The 10,851-nt window shown below is 68.0% G+C and overlaps 2 protein-coding genes and 1 long non-coding RNA gene across 4 annotated transcripts; 1 reads left to right on the top strand and 2 right to left on the bottom strand.

The window, feature by feature from the left end:
- The first annotated feature begins 2,775 nt into the window (after positions 1-2,775).
- MAB21L4 (mab-21 like 4) lies at positions 2,776-6,625 on the top strand. 2 transcript variants are annotated; one of them, XM_035334155.1, is made up of 5 exons: positions 2,776-3,498; positions 4,222-4,444; positions 5,247-5,400; positions 5,874-6,230; positions 6,448-6,625. In XM_035334155.1, exons 1-5 carry the CDS (start codon positions 2,889-2,891, stop codon positions 6,532-6,534), a joined length of 1,431 nt encoding a protein of 476 aa, XP_035190046.1. In that variant the 5' UTR covers positions 2,776-2,888; the 3' UTR covers positions 6,535-6,625. The 2 variants fall into 2 exon arrangements, with proteins under 2 accessions (XP_035190046.1, XP_035190044.1); XM_035334153.1 differs by having other exon boundaries at positions 6,442-6,625.
- Positions 3,394-5,661, bottom strand: LOC118171237. The gene is made up of 3 exons (XR_004753116.1): positions 5,561-5,661; positions 4,182-4,241; positions 3,394-3,732 (listed from the first exon to the last, which is right to left on the bottom strand). It is a non-coding gene; the product is annotated as an uncharacterized LOC118171237 (long non-coding RNA).
- A 512-nt stretch (positions 6,626-7,137) lies between the features above and the next one.
- Positions 7,138-10,367, bottom strand: AGXT (alanine--glyoxylate and serine--pyruvate aminotransferase). Its single transcript, XM_035334156.1, has 11 exons — positions 10,077-10,367; positions 9,803-9,995; positions 9,479-9,543; positions 9,303-9,403; positions 9,098-9,168; positions 8,745-8,829; positions 8,454-8,549; positions 8,154-8,223; positions 7,925-8,020; positions 7,606-7,734; positions 7,138-7,280 (listed from the first exon to the last, which is right to left on the bottom strand). The coding sequence occupies exons 1-11, from the start codon at positions 10,317-10,319 to the stop codon at positions 7,173-7,175; spliced, it is 1,257 nt and encodes a 418-aa protein (XP_035190047.1). The 5' UTR covers positions 10,320-10,367; the 3' UTR covers positions 7,138-7,172.
- Between the last annotated feature and the right edge of the window lie 484 nt (positions 10,368-10,851).

Genomic DNA, 10,851 nt, shown 5'->3' with positions numbered 1-10,851 from the left:
CCCCCCCCCCCCCCCCCCCCCCCGTTAGCAGCCTTCCCCGCTAAGGCAGCTCTCGCAGGGCTTTCTTACAGCCAATCTCTTAACGTGATTATAATAATTATTTCTTTACTAGCAGCTTTTTTTTTTTTTACTTATTTATTTATTTATTAAAAAAAAGCCTCTTTTGAAATTTCGCTGGGGGAGCCAAGGCTCCAGCTGAGCCCTGGCCCGGAGGAAGGAGCCGGGGCCGGGGGAGCGTGTGAACGCGTGCGTGCCGGCGAGCACGTGCGTGCGGGAGCGCGCGTGGCTTCGTGCCCCCACCGCGCGTGTGTGCCCCAGGTCCCAGGGCGCCAGCCAGAGCCGGTCCCCGCTCCATCCCCACTGCTCCCCGCTCTGTCCCCGCTGGTCCCCACTCCGTCCCCATCCCGCCCCGGTGCCCACGGGTCCCCAGCCCAGCTGCAGGGTCCGCGAGCCCCATCAGACGCCCCCAACCCCTGCTCTCCCACTTGTCTGTGTGGTCCCCCCCCAGCCCCGGGGCTGGGCTTTGAAATCTGTTGAAAGGAGACCGTTTTTGCCAAAATAAACAGCCTGTCATGTTAAATTACTCTCTCTTCCTCTCTCAGTCCCCTGCCTCCCTCTCCCCCCACCCCATCCTGTCCTTTCTGCTCGGGGCCGCTCTGCTCTGAGGCCGACTCCTGGCTCCCTGGGGCGTGCGGGAGGCTGCTGGGAAGGGGCAGTGCTCTTTGCCTCCGCTCGGCCCCATCCCCGCCTTCAGGGGTGCGTGTGGCGGATGCGTGGCCCCCCCAAGCCCCCCAGCCCACGCTGGAGCAGGGAGCAGGGCAGAGCAGCCGGGTTCGGTCTGCTGGGGGCAGATGTGCCTCCCGCGTCCTGGCCTCCCCGGCCTCCAGCGGCCCCTCTGCCTCTCCGTCAGGCCCCGGTCTCTTTTTGGGGGGTGGCAATGGCTGGGGGGCTCCCCCAGGAAGCCCGGAGGAAGAGCAGAGCAGGACCTGAGCCCAGCTCGGAGCAGGGGCTGGACTCGAGGGTCCCGTCCCGCTGTGGTGCCCCTGCCGTGACGGGTGCCATCCGAACCATCCCCGTGCCACCAGTGGTTTTTTATTTCTTCCCCTCTCTTGCTCGCCCTCGCTCTTTTTTCTTTCTTTTTTTTTTTCCTTTTTGGTTGTTTTCCCTTTCTCGTTTCTAACAGAGTGAAAATTCACAGAACCATAAAACGCAGGGATGGAAAACGACCTATTACCTCATCCAGCCCGGCCCCTCTGCCAGCGCCGGGCCGTTCCCCGCGAGCGTCCCGGGTGACTTGTCTCGACCAGGCACGAACCGCTGCAGCGATGGCGATTCCAGCACTTCCTCAGGAAGATTATTCCATGGTCTAACTGACATTGCTGTTCGGAAATTTTTCCTGATGCCTCACCTCAAATGTTTCTGTGCTGAGTTTGAGCCTATGGCTCGGTTGCCCGTCCTCGCTCTGCCCTGAACACCCCTCACTTCGCCGTGTGTGGCCGTGCCTCTCACCTGCAGGCAGGATTTGCATCCTACGAGCCTGCCGCAGGGCCAGGCTCATCCCTGAAGCGTTTTGTTGTTTCCTCTGCACTGCATCAAGCATCCGTGGTCTCCCTGAGGCATGGTCCCCCAGCCATGACCCACGCGGAGGGGACAGGACGAGCTGGTGGGTGACCCGAGACCAGTCTGGAGCCACGAGCAGCGATGCGACTGGAGATCTTGGGGTGATGCTGGCACACCCAGCCTCTGGCTGCTCTGCTTTGCTCCTGCCCACACCAAAGAGAAAAGCCACGATGCTCTCGGCCAGGTCCCTTACGGGGACACGAGCTGTCCCAGTGAGCCCTGTGGGCTGCAGCATCCCCTCGCACCGGAGAGGGTGAGCAGAGGGAAGAGGGGTCCACGAGCTCCCTGCTTGCCAGAGGTGGGGAGGGTCGTCACAGGAATCTGGGGGAGGAGGTTTTTCATGCAGTTGCATTTGGTTCCTGAACAAGCTTTGATGTCAATGATTTGCAGACTTGTTCTGGCTGGAGTTCCTCACTCTCCAGGGACTGTTCGCTTTGCGTCGGGGGGTGGTGTTCTTCCTGTGCATGTACCCCTTTGAACCGCTCTTATGAGCCCTGACCCCCCCCCCCGATACCCCCCGAGTCCCTGCTGCTCCCAGGCGTGCATTGCAGATTGGAAAACAAGCCAAACCACCCCGCATTTGCGAGAGCTCCCGAGGGGTTTCCAGGCGGATTACAGCAGATGCTGCAGCGCGAGCACGCCCGCTCCTCCTCTGCGTCTCCATCGTGGCCCCTGCTGGCAGCCCCAGCCCCAGCCGTCCTCCCGGGGGGCATGGCACAGCTGGATTCACCGAGGGCTACTAGCCTTCACCCTGCCGGTCCCCTCCACTGCAAGTTCCTGCCTAAGAAAGCCTCTCCCAGAGGATCCTGAGCCGCTTTGCGAAGGCGGAGAGGGATTTGGGCTCACCTCCTGGTGGCTCAGAGCCTCCAGCTTCACCCCATCCGTACCCATCAGCCGCTCGCGAGCCTCCAGCAGGGCCTGGCTCAGCTCTCGTGGAGCAGCAGGGATACCCACGCATTGGGTGGCACCACCGAGCCTCTGCTTCCTCCAGCCTCTCCCGGAGGAAGGACAGGGGGAAAGACCCCGGTGTGGAAACAGGCAGGGAGGCACAGGCAATCCACCTCCCGCACCCTCCGCAGGGTGCACGGCGGCGGGGCAAAGTGCTGGGGACGGGCAGGCAGGGGCTGCGTGGCTTTGGGGCCACGTGGGTGCACACGGACAGGCCCCAGCAGGGGACAGAGGGGCCCCACGCCTCGCCCCATCCTGGCCCCCGTCTCCCCTTCACCCCTCTGCCAGGGCTGCTGAGGAGAGCGGGGCTGCGTGGGGCAATGGCGTGGGGCGATGGCGTGGCTCGGTCTCTCCCGCCCCAGCTGTCAGCAGCCAGGCTTTCCCTCCGCCCAGCGCCCGCTGCCTCCCCGCCCTCCATCCCACGGCGCCGCGCTCCCACTCGCAGCCGGCGGAGCTGCGCGGCCCCAGCCATGGCAGCCGGCGGGTCCCGCTGGCGCAGCTACCTGGGGGTGATCGTGTCCCGCCAGGGGCAGCGGGTGCAGCACTTCCAGCAGGCGGAGGACATCCTGCTGACCCTCCTGGAGCACGTCCACGGCGCGGAGCCCCGATTCCTCGTGGACTACTGCAGGAACCTGGAAGCCTTCGAGTTCACGCTCCGCGCCTCCGAGGACGCCGTCACGGTGGAGGTGCCCCTGCACCTCGACGGCGATGCGCTGCGGGTACGGCCGTGCCAGCCCGGGGATCCGGGCACTTGCCACCTGGAAGTGCCCTCTGTGGTGACCGGCGTGGAGGACTGGACCAGCGCGGGTGAGACGGAGCGGGGAGGTGGCACGGTGCGGCACCTGGCACCGGGCAAAGTCCTCCAGCGCCTGAAAGAGCTCCTTGTTTCGGCCATCGTGCACTGTCAGCGCCGCTCCCTTCTCCAGCCAGGTGTGTATGGCACCGGGGCACGTCCCCGGCTGGGAGCTGGCTCCCCGCTCAGGAAGGGGACGCCGACCTCTCCCTGCCATGCCCACCCTTCGCTGGGTGCTGGCATGGGCATGCTTCTCCTGTTGGTCCCTGCATTTTCCACGGGGAATCGGTGTGCTTGGCTTGCCCCAGCTGCTTTACTCCTGGCTCTGCTGGCTTCTGACAGTGCCCAGCGCAGGCAGCCCCTGGAGGAGGCTGTAAGAGAGGATGTTAGGGGAGGAGAGGGTCCGAAAGTGCCCTACCCTGGCCCCAGCACGCCCACCATTCCCTCCTTCCTCCTCAGCCAAGTCCTTCCTCTTCCTCTGCCCCTGCAGCCTGAGACCTTTCCTGATCAATATTTCATAGGTCACGTTCTCTTTCCTGGCACGGCTCAGCTGCCAAACCGTGCAGCCCTGTTCTGCCGCTCGGGGTTTGCGTGGGTACCTGCTGTGCCCGCTCTGCTGGCCCGGCCCCGAGCCCCCCGGCAGCGATGCATCTCCTTCCTGAAAACGACCCCGGCGGGGTTTGGAGATGGCATCCGCTGGGGAACCGCAGCCAAACCGCAGCATTGGAGAGGGATGACTCGAGCGGGGTGGGACGAGCCCGCAGGTATTGTGGTGCACACCCAGCTCAGCCTGCGGGACCGGCTGCGGTAACCTCCTAACCTTCCTCCTCCTGCCATGTGGCCAAACCCTCCACATCCAGGCGACCTCAGCGCCGAAAACCTGCAGGAAGATGCCATGGAGCTGTCCCTGTTGGTCCGCGGTGGCTGGAAGACCGTCCGCTTCGACATCGTCCCCGTGGTGAGGAGGCAGCAGGAGCCACTCAGGCTGCAGGGGCGGCAGCGCGACAGGGGCTTCCCCGAGGGCAGCCTCCAGAAGGCCACGGCGGAGGCTCACTTCGTCCCAGCCTCTCCCCGCTGCTGGAGGTGAGTGGCTCCAGCACGCGCACAGCACGGCGCTGGCCCTACCTCTGCCCATCCGTCCTGGCTGGCAGCACCGAAAGGGTGGGAGAGCAGAGGCTCAGAGCCGCCAGCCAACTGCGGGGTGATTTTCCTGCCTGGGGGGCACAGGAAAGCAGCCCCTGTGCCCTTGGTAGGGCCGTGCTGGCCTCCTGGCACGTGGGGTGTGCCGTGCATCCCGCTGCCACAGCTCGCCTGCCCGGGCCAGGCCGTGCCAGCAGGGTCTTCAGGTGCCAAAGGAGGCCCCTGAGCCGCTTGCAGGAGCTAAACCAGCGCACGGGGTGGCGTCTCTCAGCTTCCTGCTGCACGTTGGCCTCTTGACAGCAGTGGGGTGAAGCTGCAAGGGGCTGGGGTGACGCCTGCCTTCCTGTCCGCACAGCCGCCCAGCCCCAAGGAGGGGCCGAGCAGCCGGCTTGCTCTGTGAGCAGGGCGGGTCTGGGGCTGTGGCCAAACCCCAGGCTTCAAGTGGGGCTGCAGGGAGGCTGCAGGAAGCTGCTCCCAGCTCCTCTCCTCTGGGGAAGCTGACCCCGGGGAGGGACCTGCTGCAAACCTCCGTGTGCCGCGGGGACCCCACCATCCCTGCTGTCGAGGTGCAGCCAGGCTTGTGGCCCTAAATGTGGCCTCTGCTCTGGGGAACCTCGGCTCCAGGGTGCCAGCACGTGGCAGTGCCTGAGAGCAGAGCCCTGGGCGCTGCAGATATCCTTCCCCTGCTCCCCAGCTGGGCCCCGCGGGGTCTCCAGCCTCTCTCAGCAGACCACTTTCTCTCCAGATCCTCGGCTCACCTCCCCGTCCTGAAGCTGCTCTGGGCAGTGGACACCCTGCAGGGACCTCGGCTGGACAGCCTGCGCCTGCTGGAGCAGCTCAGCAGCCAGGACTGGAGGGAGGAGGATGGGCGAGCCGGCCTCTCCTTCGACCACCTGAAGGTAGGGCAGGTCCTGGCGCAGGCCGTGCGGTGCCGCGTGCCCCGGCGGGCTCCTGGACCCCACTGCGGCTCAGTCGCTGCTGGGGACGGCATCGCTGTGCCGGGAGGTGGAGGGCTGGGGCCGGGGTTTGCTCTGACAAGAGCCTCTCTCCCCACCGAACCTGTTTGTGGCACTCTGGGCACCCGGTGTCACAATCACGGTGTGCTCTGCCCTGTGCTGGCTCGCCGGGGCGGAGGTGGAGAAAGCAGCAAAGTCATCGCTGACGAGGGAACGGCCCCAGCTGGAAGCAAATCCAGTGGGCTTTATTTCATACCGTGCTCTTTGACGTTTTAAACAAACAAACAAACAAAAACCAGCACGGTAGGTGTTTACCCCTCACAAAGCACCTCCTGCTGGGGATCTGAAGGTGCAGCCTTGGTGGGGTGGCCGGGCTCCCCCCGGCATGGCCTGCACCCCCTCTCCCCACCCCGCAGACGGTGCTGCTGTGGAGCACGGAGCTGTTTCCCTCGCCGGAGGACTGGCAGGACCTGGAGGGCTCCGTCTACAGGCTGCTGGTGGTCCTCCTGCGCTGCCTGGCCACGCGGCGCCTACCCCACTTCCTGCGCCCGGAGGAGAACCTCTTCCACGGGGAGCCCCTGGACCTCGCCTCGCTCTACCCGAAGGTGGAGGCCTTCGCCCAGGACCCCCCGCGCTTCCTTCGCTTCCACTTCGGCCTCCCCGCGAGCGCCAAGGGCTTGCAGGCAGACCCCGAGGTCAGAGCCCTCCTGCGACTCCCTGCCGAGGACGGGGCGTACTGGGACACAGCCTATTTTGACATCCTGCTCAGCCAGGTAACCGGGGGGCAGCGATGGGGGTCCCTGCCCCCTCCACTCACGGTGCCAGGCACGGGCTTGGGTTTGCCCCCAGGAGCCCCCGGCAGTTCCTGTTAGCCGCTGCCCACCCTGCTGCTGCAGCGGGGTACCCCATCTGCAGCCCGCGGGGCCTGAGCCGAGAGGGGAGCCCCTTCCCTTCCCCTCCCTCACCACCCGTGGGTCTGCTCAGCTGCAGGTCTACCGGATCCAGGACGACGCGCGCCGCTCGGCTATGTCCCAGCTCCTCGCCAAGGTGCAGAGAGAAATCCCCACGAGGAGCTGAGCAGGACCCGCTGCCACCCCGTCCAGGCGCCCCCTGCTCACCCCCGCTGTCTGCAGGGAGAGGGGAAATGGGGCTCTGGGCCTTGTCGCCCGGGGAAGGGGGGACACGGGGGGCTGGACGTGGCCCTGAAACTCATCGAGACCAGGCAAGACGCGGGGCCGGGAGCAGCGTGGCGCCGTGGCGCTTTATTCGGGAACGGCGGTGCCAGGGAAGGAGCACGCGTCTGCGGCTGGGTGGTGGTGGTGGTGATGGAAGGGACGGGAGGGGAAGGGCCCTGCGCTCGGGTCCTGCCTCCACCCCACGGGTCAGCTCACGGCAGGGCTGCTGAGCGTCGGGGCCGGGAGAGGTGGAGAGGATGGGGATGTGGGGCCAGGGCACCGGGGCGAGGAGCGACCCTGCGTGAGGGATGGAGAGGAAGGCTTTTAGCCACCCCTGCGCCGTGTCCTGCCAACACGCTGCTCTCCCACCTGGCACACGAGGATCCAACGCCTGGTCCCATGCAGGTGCAGGCCGCCCACCGCCACCAGCACGTGCCCCACTCCTGTGCACCCCATGTGGCCCCGCGTGGGTCCCTGGGGACTGCGGCGCCTCCTGCCAGGTCCCCCGGTGGGCAGAGGAGCCCCCCCGGCTCGCGGCGCTCACAGCCTGCTCCGGCGGCAGCGCTGCAGGGCATCGCGCAGGGCCCCGAGCACACGGTCCACGTTGTCTTTGGTCGAGTTGTAGCCCATGAGGCCGATTCGCAAGACCTGGGAGGAGGAGGACGAGTTTCTCCCTGCCGAATCCACCCTGGGCTGTGCCCAGCGAGCCCGTGGGGCGTGCGAGGAGCAGCACGTGCACACGCATGCGTGCTCACATCCCTGTTTCTCCCTATTTATCACTCTCAGTCCCAGTAAAGGCGTGTGACCCCACTAACTGTGTGTGTCGCTGCTCGATGACACGCAGCAATTCCCCTCTTGGGGCACGCAGCTGGCTCTCAGCGTGCACGGGCCGGCCGCGGGGCACCCCACTGACGGCCGCGGGCTGGGCGAGCTGCGGGGCCGGGGGGCGGCGGGAGGGGGACGCGCTGCGCACCTTGCCCACGGAGGGCCCCAGGCCCCCGGCGATCTCGAGGCCGTGCTCGTTCATCAGAAAGGCCGTGATCTGCTGCCAGGAGTAGCCCTCGGGCACCCTGACGGTGGTGATGGTGGGCAGCCTCGCCGCCTGGTGGAGAGAGGAACGGGGCTCAACCCGCAGCCCCCGGCTGCCTCCCCAGCCCTGGCGAGCCCCGTGAGGGGAGAGCCCAGCAGGGAGGCCGGGGGCTCCTCTCCAGCATCCAGCCCCCCCCCCCCCCAGGGACGCTCCCGGCCACCCGGCACCGCGCAGCCCAGCGAGATGGGCTCCCTGCACCCACCTCCTCCTTCACAAAGAGCTCAAGCCCCAGCTCCCGCAGCCCCTGGCACAGGAGGGTGCAGTTGGCCCGGTGCCTCTCCCACGAGCTCTCCAGACCCTGGAGGCACAGAGGAGTCGGTCGGTCCCCGCCGCTGCTACCGGGGACAGCCAGGCGCCTGCGGCTCCCCGCAGACCCTGCCACGGCACGGGTAGCACCCGTCTCAGCCGTCCCGGTGCCCCGCGCCGCTCACCAGCTCCGCCAGCATGGCCAAGCCCTCCCGCAGGCTCAAGAAGCTGTTGATGGGCGCCGTGTGGTGGTACCTGCAAAAGCCCAGCGGCACCCGGGTGGGCTCAGCCCCCGCAGGGCGGCTCGTGCAAGCCCCCCGGGGCTGGTGCCTGACCCTGCGAGGAGGGCGGGCGATGGGGAGGGGCGGCAGGGCCCTGCTGCCCCCGCCGAGGGGACCCACGCAGGGGGGCAGAGCACTGAGGTGAGGAGAGGGGGGCTTTGGGGATGGAGGGAAGCGACACGTGGCGGGACAGCCTGCCCTCACATGCGTGGCTTGTCGTCGCAGCCCCAGTAGTTCGCCAGCCAGCCCACGTCCAGGTAGAAGGACGGGGGCTTTGTCTTCCTCCCCAGCATCTTCTCCCTGGCAAAGCGGAGCGCAGGGCTGGAGCCAGACCAGAGGGGAGGGCAGAGCTCCCCCTTACCCCCTGCCAGCCCCAGAGCAAGCATCAGGTTGGCCCCGCTGCATGGGGACGGCTCTGGCAGAGAGCTGGCAAAGCAGGGGGGCTGGCAGCCCCCCCGTGCCCCCAACCCCCTCGCCTCTCAGGGCCGCCCTTACCTTGCTCGCTCGCTGAATGAGATGGGGGCACTGCCGGGGGGGGCGCTGAGGACTTTCTGGGACCCCGAGTACAGGACATCGATCTCTGCACGAGAGGGACCGCACTGAGCCCCCAGCCCACTGCCGCCAGCGGAGAGCACAGGGGACATGCGCTGTGGGTGCTGGTCGTGTTTGCCCTGCTCTGGGGGATGCACTGGCACCCCAATGGTCCCCCCAGAGGGACGGGGCCTGCGGCTGCAGCCAGGGCAGCTACTGCCAGCATCAGCACGAAGCAGCAGTGGTGGGGGTGTGAGCCCTGACCTGTGGGACCCCTCTGGTCCCCCGTGTGCCCATGGTGGCCCCGTGGCTCTCACCCTGCTGGTCCATCAGGATGGGTGCTCCCCCGAGCGATGCCACCGCATCCACGAGCAGCAGGCAGCCGTGCCTGGGGGAGGACAGGACTCAGCCCCACTCCGCTGCCACCTGGCCCTGCCACCCCCTACTGCCACCACCCCCCATGTCACCAGCACGTAAATCCCCACGTCCCGGCCCCGGCAGGGGATGTCGGGGCTCACTGACCGGTGGCACAGCTCGCCCAGCCCCTCCAGAGGCTGCAGCACCCCGGTGGAGGACTCGCCGTGAGTGATGAAGAGCACTGAGGGCTTGTGCCGCGTCAGGCCCTGGGGGAAAAAAGCAGGGGGGTGAATGCTACCGAGGGGCCAGCCCCCGCCTGCTGCCCCGCAGCTGCCCCGCACCTCCTGGATGTCCCGCAGGGTGAAGTACTCGCCTGGCGGCTTCAGCAGCTCGCGGACCTTGGCACCTGGGAGGGATTTGAGCAGAGGGACAGGGAGGTCGGGCTCGCCTCCAGCCGCAGGGCATGGGTCAGGCGTTAACCAGGGGCCCGCCAGAAGGCACCGGACACAGGGGGATGTGGCCCCACCAAAGCCCGGAGCCCACTGCATGAGGCCACCGCCACCAGGGTGGGGACAGCCGGACCTCGGGAGCAGGCCACGTCCCAGCAGCCCCCCGCAGCCGGGTGCCCGCAGCCTGGAGGGCGCTGCCTGGCCGTCCCCACGTACCCAGCCTCCCGGCGATGTCGGCGGCACGCTGTCCCCAGATGCCATTGACGGCCACCAGCACGGTGTCGCCGCGCTCCAGCAGGTTGAGGAGGGCAGCCTCCATGGCGCAGTGGCCGGTGCCGCTGACGGCCAGCGTCAGGCGGTTCCGGGTCTGGAAGGCATACTGGATGCCCGCCTTGATCTCGTCCATCACCTACGGTGGGGACCGGCGCCGCTGTCACCCCTCGCCCTGGCCCCCCACGGGGTGTGGGAGGCGGGGACAGGGACGCCTCACCTGCAGCATCTCGGGGTGCATGTGGCCCACGAGCTGCCGGCCGCCGGCCGCCAGGATGCGGGGGGGCACGTTGCTGGGGCCCGGCCCCAGCAGTAGCCTCTGCGGCACGGCCAGCGGCCGCAGCAGCTCCCGGGGTGGTGGCATGGTGGCCATGGCGTGCCCCGCCGTGCCCCGCAGCTGAGCCCAGAGGAGAGGAGTGGCAGCCGTGGCCCGCTTGGCGCCCAGCACCGTGGCGCGGCGCATCCCCTGCCAGTGGCGCTCCGCGTCCCCCCGGACCCTGACCCCAGGCTGCGGCACTCCCCCCGCCGCCACGGACTCTGCCCTGGCCTCCTCGTGGCCCGGTTAATGTGCCACCAGCACCGGCCTGCGGCCCCAGCACGCTCCCGTCGGGGGTTCATGAATGTCCACGAGCACGGCTACCGCTGCAAATGTCCCCGTGCCCCCCGTGTGACGGCTGCAGGGTGCCACCACGGCTGGTGGGGCTCACGGAGCCCCGCTGCGCCCATGGTGCCGGTGGTGGCAGGCGGTGCCGTGGGGCAGCGCGTGCTGCCCGGGGTGGTCACGGTGGGCACCGGTGCCCGGGCTGGGGGCAGCGGGTGTGGGAGCTGCGGCCTGCGGGGAGAGGATGCGGGGGGGGAAGGACCACGTCCAGGCCGGAGGGGGCGGTTGCCATGGCGGCGGTTGCCATGGCGGCGGTTGCCACGGCGACGCGGGGGTCCCGCCCCTCCCCGCGCCCTTGCGGCGGTTCCGCAGCGCGGGCCCTTTTGGGGGGGGG

This window comes from Oxyura jamaicensis, chromosome 9, assembly GCF_011077185.1.
Source record: "Oxyura jamaicensis isolate SHBP4307 breed ruddy duck chromosome 9, BPBGC_Ojam_1.0, whole genome shotgun sequence".
Lineage (NCBI taxonomy): Eukaryota > Metazoa > Chordata > Aves > Anseriformes > Anatidae > Oxyura > Oxyura jamaicensis.
Note: the sequence above shows the minus strand (reverse complement) of the source record. Positions and strands in the feature narration are given on the sequence as shown.

Bases quoted from the DNA above. Each gene is read 5' to 3' on its own strand.
- MAB21L4 (XM_035334153.1), top strand. From the start codon at position 2,889: ATGGCGTGGGGCGATGGCGTGGCTCGGTCTCTCCCGCCCCAGCTGTCA. The intron at 5,401-5,873 runs GTAGGGCAGGTC...CCCACCCCGCAG, and splicing joins TCTCCTTCGACCACCTGAAG to ACGGTGCTGCTGTGGAGCAC. The intron at 6,231-6,441 runs GTAACCGGGGGG...GGGTCTGCTCAG, and splicing joins TTGACATCCTGCTCAGCCAG to CTGCAGGTCTACCGGATCCA.
- AGXT (XM_035334156.1), bottom strand. From the start codon at position 10,319: ATGCGCCGCGCCACGGTGCTGGGCGCCAAGCGGGCCACGGCTGCCACT. The intron at 9,404-9,478 runs GTGCGGGGCAGC...TTTTTCCCCCAG, and splicing joins CCCTGCGGGACATCCAGGAG to GGCCTGACGCGGCACAAGCC. The intron at 9,169-9,302 runs GTCAGTGAGCCC...GTCCTCCCCCAG, and splicing joins CTGGGCGAGCTGTGCCACCG to GCACGGCTGCCTGCTGCTCG.